This window comes from Chrysemys picta, chromosome 2, assembly GCF_011386835.1.
Source record: "Chrysemys picta bellii isolate R12L10 chromosome 2, ASM1138683v2, whole genome shotgun sequence".
Lineage (NCBI taxonomy): Eukaryota > Metazoa > Chordata > Testudines > Emydidae > Chrysemys > Chrysemys picta.
The window spans coordinates 75,051,774-75,070,144 of record NC_088792.1 but is presented as its reverse complement, the minus strand read 5'-3'; the positions used below and the strand labels follow the sequence as shown (position 1 = coordinate 75,070,144).

At 39.1% G+C, this 18,371-nt stretch overlaps 2 protein-coding genes across 25 annotated transcripts in view; both read left to right on the top strand.

Moving 5' to 3' along the window:
• Positions 1–10,460, top strand: part of SLC4A7 (solute carrier family 4 member 7) — a 197,981-nt gene extending 187,521 nt beyond the window's left edge. For all 22 annotated transcript variants that reach the window (XR_006172224.2, XM_065583510.1, XM_065583511.1 and 19 more), the window contains one exon: positions 5,817–10,460. Coding sequence is in view for 21 of the 22 variants with exons in the window: in XM_065583510.1 (XP_065439582.1) it covers positions 5,817–5,898 (82 nt within the window). In the remaining variant the exon portion in view is untranslated. The remainder of the gene's footprint in view (positions 1–5,816) is intronic.
• Positions 10,461–11,256: 796 nt separating this feature from the next.
• The window catches only part of NEK10 (NIMA related kinase 10), a 171,146-nt gene continuing 164,031 nt past the window's right edge, over positions 11,257–18,371 (top strand). For 2 of the 3 annotated variants that reach the window (XM_024107392.3, XM_065583507.1), the window contains exon 1: positions 11,257–11,966. The gene's annotated coding sequence lies outside the window, so the exon portion shown is untranslated. The remainder of the gene's footprint in view (positions 11,967–18,371) is intronic. The other variant, XM_042840319.2, reaches the window with a different exon arrangement.

The following is an 18,371-nucleotide window of genomic DNA, read 5'->3' as shown; positions in this document are numbered from 1 at the left end:
GATATACTTGAGAAGACATCATACAGGCTGCAATTTTAGTTTGGGTAGAAGGAGACAGATCTGAGTCATCAGCCTACAGATGGTAGTTGAATATGTGTTTGTGGATGAGATTACCCAGAGATATGATGTAGAGGGAGAAGAAAAGGGACCAAGGATAGAGCCCTGTGAAACTCCCACAGGAAGTTAAATGGGGGATGAGGAAATCCTCTGGAGGAGTGATTAGAGAGGTAGGAGGAGAACCAGGAGAGGACAGCCTCAGAAGCCAGGTGAGGACAAGATTTAAAGAAGAGCATGGGCTACTTTTAAAGGTGGCTGCGAGGTCAAGGAGGATGAAGATGGAGTACTGGTTCTGGCATTTGGCTAGAAGGAGGTCTTTAGAGACTTTGATCAGAATGGTTTCAGTGGAGCGCAGGAGGTGGAAGCTGGATTGGGAGAGGGTCTATAATGGACTTGGAAGAGTGAAACTCCAGACAGTAATTGCAAACAGAATTTAGAGATGAAAGGGAGATGGGGAAGTGGTGGGAGAGGCAAGTTGGGGCCCAAAGGTGGGTTTTTAAAGATGGGAAGGACTGAAGCATGCTTGTATGGAGGGGAAAGAGCCAGAGGCGAGTGAGAGGTTAAGGAGAAGAGTAAGGGAGGAGATGAGTAAGTGTGAGTGATATCAGGAAAGAGATGAGATCACTGGGCAAGGGGAGGGATTAGAGGAGGAGAGCAGATGATAAACTTCATGCTGTAGAGTGTCCCTGGCAGAAATCCCGTGAGGAGACTGACTTCTTCCACTACACATTCATTCTCTCCTTCTTCAGTTATCTCATCTTCTTAACTAAACAACTCTAATTCTCCAACTTAATTCATCCCCACAGCAACAATTCTGTTTGCCTTTTCACCATCTTAGACATAAGAACATAACATAAGAACGGCCGTACTGGGTCAGACCAAAGGTCCATCTAGTCCAGTATCTTGTCTACCGATAGTGGTCAATGCCAGATGCCCCAGACGGAGTGAACCTAACAGGTAATGATCAAGTGATCTCTCTCCTGTCATCCATCTCCACCCGTGACAGAGTCTAGGGACACCATTCCTTTCCCATTGTGGCTAATAGCCATTAATGGACTTAACCTCCATGAATTTATCTAGTTCTCTTTTAAACACTGTTATAGTCCTAGCCTTCACAACCTCCTCAGGTAAGGAGTTCCACAAGTTGACTGTGTGCTGTGTGAAGAACTTCCTTTTATTTGTTTTAAACCTGCTGCCTATTAATTTCATTTGGTGACCCCTAGTTCTTGTATTATGGGAATAAGTAAATAACTTTTCCTTATCTACTTTCTCCACATCACTCATAATTTTATATCCTTCTATCATATCCCCCCTTAGTCTCCTCTTTTCCAAGCTGAAAAGTCCTAGTCTCTTTAATCTCTCCTCATATGGGACCCTCTCCAAACCCCTAATCATTTTAGTTGCCCTTCTCTGAACCTTTTCTAGTGCCAGTATATCTTTTTTGAGATGAGGAGATCACATCTGTATGCAGTATTCAAGACGGGGGCATACCATCGATTTATAAAAGGGCAATAATATATTCTCCGTCTTATTCTCTATCCCCTTTTGCTTGACAAACAGCTCTACTTTTTGGATGAGTGATTTCTTCCTTTCATCTCTGACCCTCCAATCAGTTTCCATTTAAATTAGTTTGTTTCTGTTCTTTGATTCTCCAAGCTATATGGCTCCATTAAGCAATAATTATAAAAGTGTCATTGGCCCTTTTTTTGGTACTGTCCATTGTAATGTTTTTCTATTGTGAGATAACACTTGATGTCCAAGAATGAATATCTTGTGCAGATGGTGTCTTTAAAGAAGGAAAATCTTCTGCATCAAAGATCTCATGGAATTGTCACTCATCACTTGTTTACCTTAGAGTTTGATGGTTCTGTTCTTGATGTTATGGGTTTCTCCTTTTGATAGTTACATTCTTCATGCATCCCTTGGGATGTTGTTACACTTAAATTTCAAAAATATATAGATTAATTTTTATGGTACATGTTACTGCAACATCCTTTTCTTTGGCTTTGACAAATGCATTCTTGCCCAGTCTCTCATCCATTCAGAATGCTGCTGCAAATATCCTTTTTCCTAGTTCATTGCTTTGACCATATCACCCCTCTCGCTGTATCCTCTCTGTTCTGTGTGTGTTAGTGTGAAAATCCAGTCACTGTAGAATGGCACAGGCCGCCATCTATAGTTTTTCTTATTACCTCAACTAGTGATCAGGTAGAGTGGCTGTTGCTCTTGGGGGAGACATGTACATAAAGTTAGTGCCTGAAGATACTGAATAACCAGGAAATCAAAATAAAATAGTTTTTATGATTTAATATCTTATTACATGCAAAACGTATAAAGTATTTTAAAAAGCCCTTTAAAATGTAGCACAACAAATCAAATATGAAGCTAAGATTAAAGACCAATTCTGTGTACCATACATAACAATAAATGAGTCAGATATCAATCCAAATAAGGACAGGCTCAAACGAACAGCCGTAATTAATTAATTAATAGTAGAATAAGAAAAGAGGCTAGCCTAAAATTCAGCAAGTGCATTGCAACTTTGCACTGTGCTCATGCCAAATCTGTGAAGTCCAATAGTGTAAATGAGGTGTTCCCTTCCAAAATCATCTCTGTGCATGCCTGGTTTCCTGATTCAGACGACTATCAAGCATACATCTCATATTTTTAATCCAAAAATCTCTGCACCAGCCAGTCTGTGTCTGCAATAGAGGAGCAGAAGCGTTAGGTGTCCTGAGAATGCTCTGGCCACATTCTTACCCATAAAATTGAGAACGCTTTTGCTAATTTTAGTTTACTCTTCTTGCTCTTCCTGAATTAATCTGAAATCAGCAGTAACTCCCTTTTCCTGCTGCATATAGGTATCTCTAAATACAATCCCTTTCCAACCCAAGTTAAAATATTTCCAAGAAGTTTAGTCTAATTGCTAAAAAGCCCAATATCTATTACAATTAGGCTGCAATAGCATGCAACAACAATAGCACAGTAACATTTTAAGAACTGCTTTAGTCAGCTTGGAAGGACTGGTCAAAAGACCGAACATTAGAGTTCAGCAAAAAGAAGAACAGGAGTACTTGTGGCACCTTAGAGACTAACAAATTTATTAGAGCATAAGCTTTCGTGGACTACAGCCCACTTCTTCGGATGCATATAGAATGGAACATATATTGAGGAGATATATATACACACATACAGAGAGTATAAACAGTTGGGAGTTGTCTTACCAACTCTGAGAGGCCAATTAATTAAGAGAAAAAAAAAAACTTTTGAAGTGATAATCAAGATAGCCTAGTACAGACAGTTTGATAAGAAGTGTGAGCATACTTACAAGGGGAGATAGAATCAATGTTTGTAATGGCTCAGCCATTCCCAGTCCTTATTCAAACCGGAGTTGATTGTGTCTAGTTTGCATATCAATTCTAGCTCAGCAGTCTCTCGTTGGAGTCTGTTTTTGAAGTTTTTCTGTTGTAATATAGCCACCCGCAGGTCTGTCACTGAATGACCAGACAGGTTAAAGTGTTCTCCCACTGGTTTTTGAGTATTTTGATTCCTGATGTCAGATTTGTGTCCATTAATTCTTTTGCGTAGAGACTGTCTCTACGCAAAAGAATTAATGGACACAAATCTGACATCAGGAATCAAAATCTCCCCTTGTAAGTATGCTCACACTTCTTATCAAACTGTCTGTACTGGGCTATCTTGATTATCACTTCAAACGTTTTTTTTTCTCTTAATTAATTGGCCTCTCAGAGTTGGTAAGACAACTCCCACCTGTTTATGCTCTCTGTATGTGTGTATATATATCTCCTCAATATATGTTCCATTCTATATGCATCCGAAGAAGTGGGCTGTAGTCCACGAAAGCTTATGCTCTAATAAATTTGTTAGTCTCTAAGGTGCCACAAGTACTCCTGTTCTTCCTTTTGCGGATACAGACTAACACGGCTGCTACTCTGAAACCTGTCATTAGAGTTCAGGTCTTTGATCTTGCATACCCAAGGTCAACTGTTCCCCCCGAAAGAAATAAGATGAGGGAGGTTGAGAATGTACCTTGTATTGCTCTTCAGTGACCCTCCCTTTTCAATTACCTGATATTTGGAGCAGTATAGGTGGTAATCATGCCCTCTTTCCCTGTTTCATCAAATCCTAGATTTCTCCTTTCCATTTAAAAGGGATAATTTTCCCATTGGGTATTCTAAAGTTTAGAATACGTTTTTAGTAAATAAATGTTACAACCATCTGAGCCCATTGCATCCTCCCTCGACACCACCGGTAGATGTTGTTTGGACCCAACTGCTGGATCCCACATGCTCAAGGCTTGCTGGGTCTGATTAGAGATTAGGCATTGTTTGTCCCTTTGTCCGTGGGCACACTATTGGGGTACAGATCCTTTGTCTGACACCCCTCCTTAGAAATGGGACTTCACAATCCAACTGCATAGGCACAGAAACTAGTGCTAGCCCTCCCAAGCTTACTCAGTAGGCTTGCATACTCTGAGTTCCACTGAAGCTGAGGACCATACAGTTTACTGTTTCCTTCCTCAGGCACAATGTGACAGTGAAAGCAAGTAACAGAGACTTTGCAAAGTAACTTCCAAACCAGTCACATTTCACTCACAGACCAAGCACAAGACAGATACTGATTTAAGAAAAAATAAAAATACCTGCATTCAAATCCCTGCCTCAGTTTCCTTATCACTCTGAGAGCCCTTTGGGCTTTGGTCAGTGTCTCATAGGGAACCCAAGATCCTTCCTTCTCTTCCTGCACAGTTTGCCTTCTAGTTCTTGTTGCTTATAAAAAGGCCATTGAAATGACCCTTTTATAAAGTTCCAGTTTCCCCTGCTAAATGACTGCTCTGAGCTGCTTGAAGTTTCTTGTCAGGTAATCTGTTGCTTAGTTAGGGCCTACCTGAGAAAGGACTAGAATCATAGAATATTAGGGTTGGAAGAGACCTCAAGAGGTCATCTAGTCCAATCCCCTGCTCAGAGCAGGACCAACACCAACTAAATCATCCAGTAGTCATCCAGACTACTTTGGGTGGCAGCCAGCTCATTGTTCATGGGGTCTTTTATTTGAATAAAAGAGTTTAGGTGAACAACTCCTGATGGTTCTCCTTTGTTAACCCTCCACTAGGCATAAGTATTTCTCCAGACATCTCCTGGAATCCCAATCCAATATGGAGGTTAAAAGGCAAAAGATTAGGCACAGTACAGTTTTACAATCAAGATGGTGTTCACAAAACAAAATGGAGTTTGCAGATTGTTATGGATAAATTCAGACCTATTCTAATCCATCAAAAATGTCTGTGATATAAATTGAATTTATGACAAATGTTTCTCCCTCAACCCCCACACCTCCGAAAAACCAAAACACTTTCCCCACTTTCATATAATTAACAAAATTAAATTTCCCTGAAAATAATTAAAGGATGTAAATACTATTGTTTGGTACACATTTTAGTGTCGATACATTTAAATGGCAAAATGCATCATTTTCTGATAGGGCAAATCACAGTTCACAAGAATCTTACTATCAGGGTTGGAATGCAATAGCAGAATGGCATGCAAGATTTTACTTTTAGGGTTGTTCGCAGCCTTTTCAAACTAGTACTGTGTGTATGAGATTTTTATTATAAATGCATCCATCTATAAAAATCTCTCAAACTTTGGATGCTTGCATGCTAAAGTTTGGAAGTGCTTGGCTTAATCTTTTTGTCAGTTTTTTTGGAGACCATAAACCTTTGTCTTTACTTTCAACAGCCCTGAGAAACCAGAAAGTGTGAAAATAAGCATGGAAGATTCACCTATAATGAAGTATGTGGATGCTGAAACATCATTATAGAACGAAATCAAGGGGAATTATGTATGTCTGTGTGTTTGTATATGTATATATCACTGTAGGATATCATACCATTGAATGGTGATTTCCATGTTTCTTTAAGAAGTATCACATGTTTGACTCTGCAGTTATTAGCACTGTAGATACTATACGTGTATAATGAGATGTTCATACAAGTAAGATGGGTGGTGATCACTCCTCAAATATTTATTTTATTGGAAATTTTATTTTCATTTTTTAAATAGGAAGATTGAAACGAATGCATATTCTTTTTGGTAATCAATATGTGCATAAATGTCAAATCAGCTTTTGCTGGTAATTATTGGTCCACATTACTTAGTATGTTGTAATATGTCTCTGTTGTAACTTCTTCTGCTACAGAATTTTGTTTTCAGTGCAGGCAATTACATTTGAGATTTTTTGCAGGGAAAGCACAGATTATGTCAGTTTCCATAGAACAAATGTTAATGTGCCATTACATAAACTGCATATTTGACTTTTCTCCACTATATGATGATGATCTCACTGGATTCTGTGATTCATATTTCCTGGCATTGGTCTTTCAACCATAAACTGATACGTGATGTAGTCCTTAAAATATATATAATGCTGTTCCATCCCCTTTTTTTTAAAAAATCTATTCTTCAAATCCTATTATATTACTCAATAGCAATACGGGTCCTCTTTAAATGTAGTTTTAATCTCAAATCAGTATTTGATATTTCTGGAAGCTCAATGTTTAAGTAATGTAAAATGGATCTCTAACAGAAATAATTTAGTATGTATTTGGTTTGGTTGATAACTATTTATTATAGCACATTATATTATAGTCTTGAACTCTTAGAGATATGTTCTCTTCTCCCTGTGCATGCATAACTTCTGTTGTCAATAATGGAAGACCCATGTTCTCAGAGAGGAGACTGGAGCCTTTCCAGCATCTCTTGTCCTCATCAGAATGTCTTTTTCTTGAATTAGGCTTTATTCTTTTTTAATTTATAAAGTGTTTGACTAATTTATCACCAGTTGGTTATAATTCTGAGATAGCTTTATGACCAGTATTTTATGGATTACAAATTACCTTGGGTTTTGTGTTTACGGTTCTGATTCTTTCCATTTTAAAGGGCATATTTGGTAGCATATTAACCTCAATTTTTTAAAAAATGTTTTATTTATTTTAATTGGTATGAATCTTAATGCTGTGTAAACCAAATTTGAAAAAGTTAATATTTGTATACTAAAGTAAATTTGATTTATTAGGGCCCTCAGACATTTAGATGGAACACATCAACTGCATTCTCAGTGAACTAAGTTATTGTATTGGTATCTCTAACCCCTGCAATGTTTAGTGTGAGCATTTGTATTTGAGGAAATGTTATAATTTTATGTAAAGATCAAAATCTTGATCACTTACCTGTTTTCACTGTTGATGTTTTTTGCCTTATTCTTGGGGTTTTTTTGGTGTTACTTTATTTTCTCAAATGATTTATCTAAATTTTGAGCTGCTAACAGCATTTGCTAGGCCCATAATAGTTTTAAGTACAAACTACATATATTAAAAATAGAGGGCACTATTTTCAAAAGCACCCACCTTTGGCTTAAATCTACTGCTCCTATTGAAGTTAATGAGAGTTTTACCTTTGATTTTATGCTTCAGCTCTCATTAACGTCAAAGGGAGCAGAATTAAGCCAAGGCAATGTTTTTCAAAATACTACTTAACGTGGAGCTGGGTGCTGGCAATTTGGGGTGAGGATAATTTTACAATAAAACTAAAAACAGTAATTGGGTATGGTGGAAATATTGCTAGTGGCATTAAAGTTACACTAAAAAGTTAAACTTTACATAGATTACCATCCCCTTTAATTGTAATCATGATATAGTAAAATGGTGCTGCTGATTTTAGGCTGAATTCCAGGGGAAAAAAATAAGTTTTTTGACACAAACAACAATACAAAGCAGTATGAGTAATGCTATGCAAACTGACATCACAATAATGGCTAAAGTCTCAGCAAAATCAAATAAGGTCTGCACTATCAATTTGACTAATATTGAGTCAGGAACAGTATAGGTGTTTCTTCATTCCTGGGTGTTTATATGGCCTGTTTCTTAGCCTGAACATATGCTCCTTCAAGGAACATGTTTTTCCTCTGGTTGAAATAAGATGTATAGTAGAATTATGGCTCTCCCAAATTCTCCTCAAACCTCACAAAGAATGAAGTCCATGTCTGCAAGTCAACTCTTGACCGTTAAGTATCTTCTTTCTGATATACTCAAGAAGGAGAATAAAAACTCCTCTGCCAGTGTACATAGCATTATCCACAGTGCTTTTTTACTTACTGGTCTTCCTTTAGCATTTTATTTTTCCATGTCCACAGCTGCACAACAGTTTCCAAAGACCCAAACCGACATCACAGGTCTTGAGATTTTTAACCCTTTAATGCCAGAGTTCAGGGTTTCATGACACTGAACATTTTGCATCTGGTTTCCATTGCCAAAGGGTTAATAAGTTTTGGCTACTTTACAGGAAGTGGGTATTTTTCTATTTAAAGTAAAAATTTGAAATTTTCTTAGAATCACAGTATTCCTTTGATTCTGTTGAATAATGTAAATAATTAATCAGTGCCAGAAATACCATGACTTGCAAAGTTGTTTACATTTTGTTCCAATGTTCTTGGTTAATAATGTGTTATATTCTCACTTCTCTTTAACCACTGGACATCAGAATCAGACATGGTATTACATGCATAAAAACCCAGTGGTAACTTATGTTTAAGTAATTTACTGCTTATTTTTTACTTTGTATAAATGTTGTTTCCTTCTCTGCATTCAAAAAAAAAAAATCATGTATACAGTTAAAGTAAAATAGTGAAGGACATAGTTTCCTGTACTTATATTTATATAAATGTTCCCTTAGTAGGTGTAAATGAGCAGTGATAATTACTGTACACTGAGTTACCTTGGGGTAAAACTTAAAATTAAGCCAATATTTTTCCATTCTAACAATGGAATAAAATAAACAGCCCTGCACTTTTTAGATGCCTTGTTTGCCAGGGATGGAGCTTAATGCTACTGTGTATCTGGCTGCAGAGCCACCTCAGGAAATTCCTTTTGATCCTTTTTAATTTATTTATAAAGATGTATGTTTACATAAGTATAGGTCTTAATTTTGACCACTCAATTCAAATATCCCCTAAAAGGTCTCATTTACAAAGCAGTCATTTTTAAACATTAACTTTAGAAAAACTCATTTTTAGTATTTTCTTATGTATTACAAGAAACACATTTCTAATTCTGTTTTAGATGTGCCCAAGTTAATTATACTTTCCTCTTTGTTTTAATGTATATGGTTTTTTAAGTAAAAAATGCAAAATGTTCCAGGTTGCCAAGTTTATCATCACAAAACTTGTAGGACAAAACTCAGAGCCACTAGTGTTTTGGGTTTTTTTCAGCCAAACGTATTAACTATTTCTCTTACGTTTAACAAAACCTCTCCCAGTATCTTTCATTTCAAATGCATTTATCTGTGTAAACAGTAGTTTTCTAAACTTTTCCCTTTGCAAAGGCAGATTCAAAGTGCTATCAAATATCACTGTAATAAATAGATGTAATGTAACAGAGCCTGTAGCATAATAAAGGGTTATATATTGTACATAAATTCTGTAAATGCAAAGTAACTTAATTGGTTCATACTGTTTTAAATTCACAAATGTAGAATTTGTAGGGCATTAACACCACATGTTGATTCTAATTTGCTTTTGTTTCATATGATTAGTAATTCAGTGTTTTAAAATTACTCCTCTAGGTCACATCCATTATCTAGCATAGTGTGAGTGTGTGAAGGGTGGCTTGTTTATATCAACAGTAATTTATTTTATAGAAAATAAATTTAAGACTACAGGCACACAGTTTTGAGTCTATGAAAAAGTAGTGTTATAAATGCAAAACAAATTTGCCTAGTGATTTTAATTAAAAATGAATTTTATTTTGTAACTTTTTTTAGTAAAATTGTCAACTGTAGGAAAAACTTTTAGTTGGAATTGATATTAACCTAAAGACTTTTTCATATTGAATTTAGTACATATTGACATTTATTTGGAGTTCTTGGAGTAATGTGTCAGACATCCAGGGTTTTTCTAAATAGTGACTTATTGGTAAAAGACGACATGGCATTTATAACCTTTTTTTCCCTTCTGTTGTTGATTTGTGATTCACATTGTTTTTTATGTCTTCCAATGTTCAGCACATTTAACTGAACAACATTTTTAATTTTAGTATTCATTATATTTGGTCACTTGTGATGTAATTACATACAATACAGTTCCAACTTTTTATGACTGCTTTTCTAAATAAAAAAAAATGCTTTTACTTTTATAATAAAACCCGAAGCAAGTTAAACATTATTCCAAATGGAGAAACAATGTTTTAAGTTTATATGAAGTACACAAAATTCTCTGACGTCTCTAATGTAAAAGATCCAGCCTTTGTAATTTAATTGTGATTAGAAGAAAGTTATTTTTTGTAATGTTTCAAAAAGTTGGCAAAAGCAATAAAAATCTACTGAACTGAATTAAATGTTATAATTTCTACTTCCATGCAAATATGTAAATGTCGAGTACAGGATTAATGGCACTGATTATAAAGCTGTTCCAGTCTCTCTCTCTCTCTCTCTCTTTGGTAAGGGACAGACAGCCTTAAAAAAGAATGTGTTGCATCTGCTGACATTTGCAGACTTTTCTGATTTATGGAGTGATGTGTGTGCTCTATTTGTCTACACATGAAAGTTATTCTGGAATAACTCGATGTGTGCACACATTATGGAATAGCTGTTCCTGAATAGCTATTATAGAATAACTCCATGTGTAGACAGAGACTAAATATCTGAGCAAATAATCTATATCTGTTGTGCTGTAAATGTGCCAGAATTAGTCTGTATTTTATGACATTCTGACAGAATGATTCTGTAAGTGTTAAATTTATGACTTTCTAACCAGATTTAGAAATTGCCCAAATTATGAGTACTCAATCAAAATTGGATTAGGTGTGTTAAAATGAAATAATCAAAATTTCCAACCAAATAACCAAAAAGACTATGGCTTCCAGGGAAGACAGGTTTCTTCTGATTTACTGTGTACAGTAAATTTCAATACAGTAATTAAAAGCATGCCACCATGTACCTCCACCTTCCATTATAAATACTTATTTAATTTAATAAATACATACTCTTTATGAGTTGGATAACTGGTGTGGATTGAAAAGCTGTGTAGATGCTATGTAGATAATATTTCGCCAAATTGGGGTTTTTTTGGGGGGGGGGGGGGGACCTTGTAGTGGTTGAGTTGCAGGTCCTGTAACCGCTTGAACTAACTCTATGGAAATTTTAAAGACGGTAACTGCTGGTGGGCCCGGAGCCTGGCTGTATTTAAAGGCAATAAGTTGCGACTAAGCATAGCTATTAGAGTGTTTTAGAGCGGACCCCTTTGGGGCGTAGTCCCGCTCTGAATGGGATTTTTGTGCCTTGGTTCAGCGGGATCGGGGTCGGAGCGCTTCCAGCGGCGGGGACCGCGCGTCGGGGCGAGAGCGCTGCTCCCAGCACCCTCCCGCCCCCGTGCATGCCGCCCCCGGGGCGCTGAGGCGGCCGGAGCAGGCCGGGTTGCCTCACGCCTCTTTCCGAGCTCGCCCAGTGCCAGGGCCGCTTCGCTCCTGGGCCCCACTTGTGGGAAGCCGCTGCCCTGCACCCGCTCGGGACCCCTAGCCCCAGTACGGTGACCCGATCCCACCGAGTTCCTTGGCCGAGCTTGACCCCAGAGCGTTGCTGTGGCCATGGCAACAGCGGCGGCGTTTAGCTGTCTCTATGGTGCCCGCCACCTTGTAGCAAGGAGGACAGCGATTGGATGGGGAACTCGGTCTCTCCGAAGAAGGAGTGATCTGATTGGCTGCGATGCTGTCAGTTGATTTAAAAAAACAAACAAACTCGGGGGCTGCGGCAAGAGGAGCGGGGCCCGGGGGGCGCCGGAGCGTAGCGAGCAGAGACTTCTCCGAGGATTAGCCCCTCGCCACCTCCCGCCGCCGCGCAGTGAGTAGGAGGGAGCCCGCTGCCGGGTTGGGTAGGGTGAGGGGCGCCGGGGCCCGGCCATAGGCGGGTAACGGGACCCTCCCCGCGGGGCGCGCGCCCCTCCCCCGAGAGAGGCCGGGAAATAACTGGCCAGCGGGACGCTGGACAAAGCGGCCGCCGCCAGCGGGACTGACCCGAGGGGCTGGTCAGCAGGAGGCCGGTGTGTCTTGGATCGCAGCAGGGAAGGTGGCGGGTCCGAAAACAGGGAGGTCGCTGCCCCTATCCCTTCTGTTTGCGAGTCCTGGGACGGGGATCGAGGCCCCCTCAAATTGGGCTGGGGGAAGAGCCATCAGACCCAGGCCACAACTGAACAACAGGGACAACATATGAAACAACAGGGACGGCAGTGAGATCAAAGGCTGAAAATCAGGGATCCGGAGGGGGACACCCAGCAGAGAACCCCTGACAGCACCAGCTGCTTCTCCCAGGTCTCTGAGGTGTCTGGACACTGCCCAGAGGAACTCTGCTCAGAGGTCTGATTGGATAAGGGATGCCCCTGTCCCTGCCGATCGGGGGAGGGGCCACCCGAGGGATTCCCTTTAGTTCTGAGCTCTACCTCACCGGAGATGTGTTAACAAGTTTGGCGGAATGAGAGGGACTTGGAGAGTTTAAGGTTAAATACACACAGTTTCTGCATAGCATTTCAAACTGGGTTTGAAAAAGCAGCAGGAAAAAAAGCAATCTGATAACTTTTTGCAAGTACACCTCTACCCCGATATAATGCTGTCCTCGGGAGCCAAAAAATCTTACCGTGTTATATTTGAAACTGCGTTATATCGAACTTGCTTTGATCTGCTGGAGCGCGCAGCTCCACCCTCCCACCCCCCGCCCGGAGCGCTGCTTTACTGCGTTATATCCGAATTCGTGTTATATCAGGTCATGTTATATCGGGGTAGAGATGTAATCCCTTGAGAATATGTACAAACTCAGTCTGAACAGTCTAAAAAAAATAAAGTAACATCAGCAAACTCAAGGGAAGATATCTGAGGTGAGTCGGACCAGCTAATAGAAGAGAACACTGCTAAAATAGAGAGTCTATAATATTTTTACCTGCTAAACACAGTCTAGTCACATAGTTCTGCCCCCATCTGACCCGAAATCCCAGTTGTGGAAATTGAAAAGGGACCAAATCATTGATGCTTTAATCTATAATAATAATTTCCAAACCTCCCAGTCACCAACAGCATTCCCAAAAAGGTCTGTCTAGTGGTTAAAGCACAGAAAATGGATTTAAGAGAGTTGGATTGTTATCCCTGCTCTGTCACAGACTTGCTGTATAACTCTCTGCAACTGCTTAACCTCTGTTGCCACATCTGTAAACAGTGATTTACCAGGATAGACTCAGGCAGGATCTGGGTCTTGAGCGGGATAAATGTGCACATGAACCCACAGTGCTCGGATTGAATTATTTGTATGGAGGGAGAATGTTGGATTCCACCATAGGAACTAGGGAGATTGCTTTGGAAGAACAAAGAGCCAGCAGTGCCATGAGCATATTGATTTATTATGGGAAATCTAGGCCTGTTTAGGCTTAGTCCTTTGCTGGACTTAAAATTAAAAAGTTGTAGAGCAGTTTTTGAACTAAGGGCTGAGGGAAAGACGACAGGTGCGGAGGAGCACGTGGTTCAGACAGAGGTATCCCTTAGGGTATCTATTAATGGAGATTCTCTATGTCCTAGTGAGGAGAGGATGGAAGATGATAAAATACAGGTAGGATCTGACGAGAAACAGTCAAATGAAAAAAGTCCCATTCAGTTACATCATATAATGGCAGACAGCTAAAAAATGACAAGTTTTTAGAGTGCTTATATACAAATGCTAAAGTCTAAATAATAAGATGTGTGAACTAGAGTACCTTGTATTAAATGAAGATATTGATATAATAGGCATCACAGAAACTTGGTGGAATGAGGATAATCAATGGGACACAGTGATACCAAGGTACAAAATATATCGGAAGGACCAAACAGGTCATTCTGGTGCAGGAGTGTCACTATATGTGAAAGAAAATGTAGAATCAAATGAAGTAAAAGTATTAAACGAACCAAACTGTACCATAGAATCTCTATGGATTGTAATTCCATGCTCTAATAATAAAAATATAGCAGTAGAGATATATTACCGACCACCTGACCAGGATGGCGATAGTGACTGTGAAATGCTCAGGGAGATGAGAGGTTATTAAAATAAAAAACTCCATAATAATGGGGGATTTCAACTATCCCCATATTGACTGGGTACATGTCACCTCAGGAAGGGATGCAGAGATAAAGTTTCTTGATACCTTAAATGACTGCTTCTTGGAGCAGCTGATCCTGAAACCCACCAGAGGAGAGGCAATTCTTGATTTAGTCCTAAGTGGAGCACAAGATCTGGTCCAAAAGGTGAATATAGCTGGACCGGTTGGTAATAGTGACCATAATATAATTAAATTTAACATCCCTGTGGTGGGGAAAACACCACAGCAGCCCAACATGGTAGCATTTAATTTCAGAAAGGGGGACTACACAAAAATGAGGAAGTTAATTAAACAGAAATTAAAAGGTACAGTGCAAAAAGTAAGATCCCTGCAAGCTGCATGGAAACTTCTTAAAGACACCATAATAGAGGCTTAACCTAAATCTATACCCCAAATTTAAAAACATAGTAAGAGAACCAAAAAGGTGCCACTGTGGCGAAACAACAAAGTAAAAAAAGCAGTGAGAGGCAAAAAGGCAGCCTTTAAAAAGTGGAAGTTAAATCCTAGAGAGGAAAATAGAAAGGAACATAAATTCTGGCAAATGAAGTGTAAAAATAGTGTAAAAAGTGTAAAAATTGGAAGGCCACAAAAGAATTTGAAGAACAGCTAGCCAAAGACTCAAGAAGTAATAGCAAAAAAATTGTTAAGTACATCAGAAGCAGGAAGCCTGCTAAACAACCAGTGGGGCCACTGGACGTTCGAGGTGCTAAAGGAGCACTCAAAGACGATAAGGCCATTGCGGAGAAACTAAATTAATTCTTTGCATCGGTCTTCACTGCTGAGGATGTGAGGTAGATTCCCAAACCTGAGCCATTCTTTTTAGCTGACAAATCTGAGGAACTGTCCCAGATTGAGGTGTCATTAGAGGAGGTTTTGGAACAAATTGATAAGCTAAACAGGAATAAATCACCAGGACCAGACGGTATTCACCCAAGAGTTCTGAAGGAATTAAAATGTGAAATTGTACAACTGTAGTGTGTAACCTATCATTTAAATCAGCTTCTGTACCAAATGACTGGGGGATAGCTAATCTGACGCCAATTTTAAAAAAAGGGCTCCAGATGTGATCCCGGCAATTACAGACTGGTAAGCCTGACTTCAGTACCAGGCAAACTGGTTGAAACTATAGTAAAGAAGAGAATTGTCAGACACATATATGAACATAATTTGTTGGGGAAGAGTCAACATGGTTTTTCTAAAGGGAAATCATGCCTCACCAATCAACTAGAATTCTTTGAGGGGTCAACAAGAATGTGGACAAGGGGGATCCAGTGGATAGAGTGTACTTTGACAAGGTCCCTCACCAAAGGCTCTTAAGCAAAGTAAGCTGTCATGGGATAAGAGGGAAGGTCCTCTCATGGATTGGTAACTGGTTAAAAGAAAACAAAGGGTAGGAATAAATGGTCAGTTTTCAGAATGGAGAGAGGTAAATAGTGGTGTCCCCCGGAGGTCTGTACTGGGACCAGTCCTATTCAACATATTCATAAATGGAAAAAGGGGTAAACAATGAGGTGGCAAAATTTGCAGATGATACAAAACTACTCAAGATAGTTAAGTCCCAGGCAGACTGCGAAGAGCTACAAAAGGATCTCTCAAAACTGGGTGACTGGGCAACAAAATGGCAGGTGAAATTCAGTGTTGATAAATACAAAGTAATGTACACTGGAAAACATAATCCCAACTATACATATAAAATGATGGGGTCTAAATTAGCTGTTACCACTCAAGAAAGAGATCTTGGAGTCATTGTGGATAGTTCTTTGAAAACATCCACTCAATGTGCAGCGGCAGTCAAAAAAGCGAACAGAATGTTGGGAATCATTAAGAAAGGGATAGATAATAAGACAGAAAATATATTGCCTCTATACAAACCCATGGTACACCCACATCTTGAATACTGCATGCAGATGTGGTTGCCCCATCTCAAAAAAGATATATTGGAATTGGAAAAGGTTCAGAAAATGGCAACAAAAATTATTAGGGGTATGGAATAGCTTCTCTATGAGGAGAGATTAATAAGACTGAGACTTTTCAGCTTGGAAAAGAGACGACTAAGGGGAGATATGATTGAAGTCTATAAAATCATGACTGGTGCAGAGAAAGTAAATAAGGAAGTGTTATTTACTCCTCATAACACAAGAACTAGGGGGTCACCAAATGAAATTAATGGGCAGCAGGTTTAAAACAAACAAAAGGAAGTCTTTTTTCACACAACGTACAGTCAACCTGTGGAGCTCTTTGCCAGACGATGTTGTGGAGGCCAAGTCTATAACAGGGTTCAAAAAAGAACTAGTAAATTCATGGAGAATAGGTCCATCAATGGCTATTAGCCAGCATGGGAAGGGATGGTGTCCCTAGCCTCTGTTTGCCAGAAGCTGGGAATGGGCGACGGGGGATGGATCACTTGATGATTACCTGTTCTGTTCATTTCCCCTGGGGCACCTGGCATTGGCCAGTGTTGGAAGACAGGATACCGGGCTAGATGGTCTGACCCAGTATGACTGCTCTTATGTTCTTATGTTAATACTTCCATATCTCACAGGAGTGTTGTGAGACTTCAGCAATGTTTGTAAAACACTTTGGAGGCTTGGGACCGAAGAAGTGCAAAGTGTTGTTTGTTAGTATCAGGTTTGCTCTAATATACAGTATCAAAACTCCTCTAAATAAATGATTAATCCAAGTTAAATATTAATAAAATTACACCTGCAGATCTGTAAAAATACTTAACATAGATAAATGTGAAGACTTTTAGATTGATACAGTTTGCAAAAGTCATTGAAAATAGATGAGTTCCTCTTTAAGAATGCCTAAATGGATACATGAGCTTGGAATCTTTTGGCAAACATTGTCCACAGGGCCCCAAGTTTAACTTCCTTTCTCTGGGTATTATAGAACCACTCTTCATTCTAACTGGCAAAGGGGCAGTGAGCTCAGAGTGCAGAGCAGTATTTTTGATGCTTCCCATGTCAGGGTTCATCCTTTTTTTTAACTATGGGCATTATATTTGTATATAGCTAGTTTGTTACTTTTTAAAAAAAGGTATACTGATTGCTATACATTTAAAATGCCAACCCTACCATCACTTTGTCTTTTTGTTTGCATTTAATAACTAATTCAAAGTTAAGGTTCTTATGTTTACTAGCTTGTCACTGTGATAATTCATATTGTCAAAGCTCTGTGACGCCTATCCCGTGGTGCATGCCATTTGTTAATAGAAAAGGAAAATATGTACATGTATCAGGTTGTCAAGGAAGAAAAATAAATCCTTTCATGATAAATATTAGCTATATGAGGTGGCATAAAAAATAATCTGTCCTGTATATTTTGAAATAGTGACTTACTGACAGGCACCCATGACCACAAAAGAAAAATAAAAGCAATGAAATAACTAAGGGAAATAAATAAGCGACTCTCAGGACTTTCTCAAATCAGCTGTTTGGTTCTCTTCTAATTTCCACTCCTTCCTATCCTTGGGCCCAATCCTATAAAGTACTGACAACCTCCTGAGATGCGCTGACCAACCTCATCTAGTAGGAGTGGACCTGATTCATATCTCTGTGAACTGGGCAGAAAGCTGGACTTTGATTCAGAGCTGAATTGGGCATTCCCTTAATGAGATCTACCTTTTTTGTAGTCCCTGACTTTGACACTCTCAACTTAAAAATGTATATGTTGCAATGAACACATTTCTATACGTATGTTACTAAAAACATCTTGGATTCTTTTTCCAGAACCTCAACCACCTCCTCCTGTAATAGACCTATAACCTCTGACTGAATTACTGAAGTCCTCATATTATGATTTAAACACTTAAAATTACAGAGAATCTGCCATTTACTCTAGTTTAAACCAGCACGTGACCTGTGCCCCATGCTGCAGAGGAAAACAACCTCTCCCCCAATCTGACCTGGGGGAAAATTCCTTCCCAACCCAAAATATGGTGATCAGTTAGACCCTGAGCATGATGCAAAGCCCATCAGCCAGACAGCTGGGAAATAATTCTCTCTAGTAACTCAGAGCCCTCCCTATCTAGTGCCCCATCTCCATCCATTGGGGATATTTGCTACTAGTAGTCGAAGATGGGCCGTATGCCATTATAGGCAATCTCATCATACCACCCTCTCCAT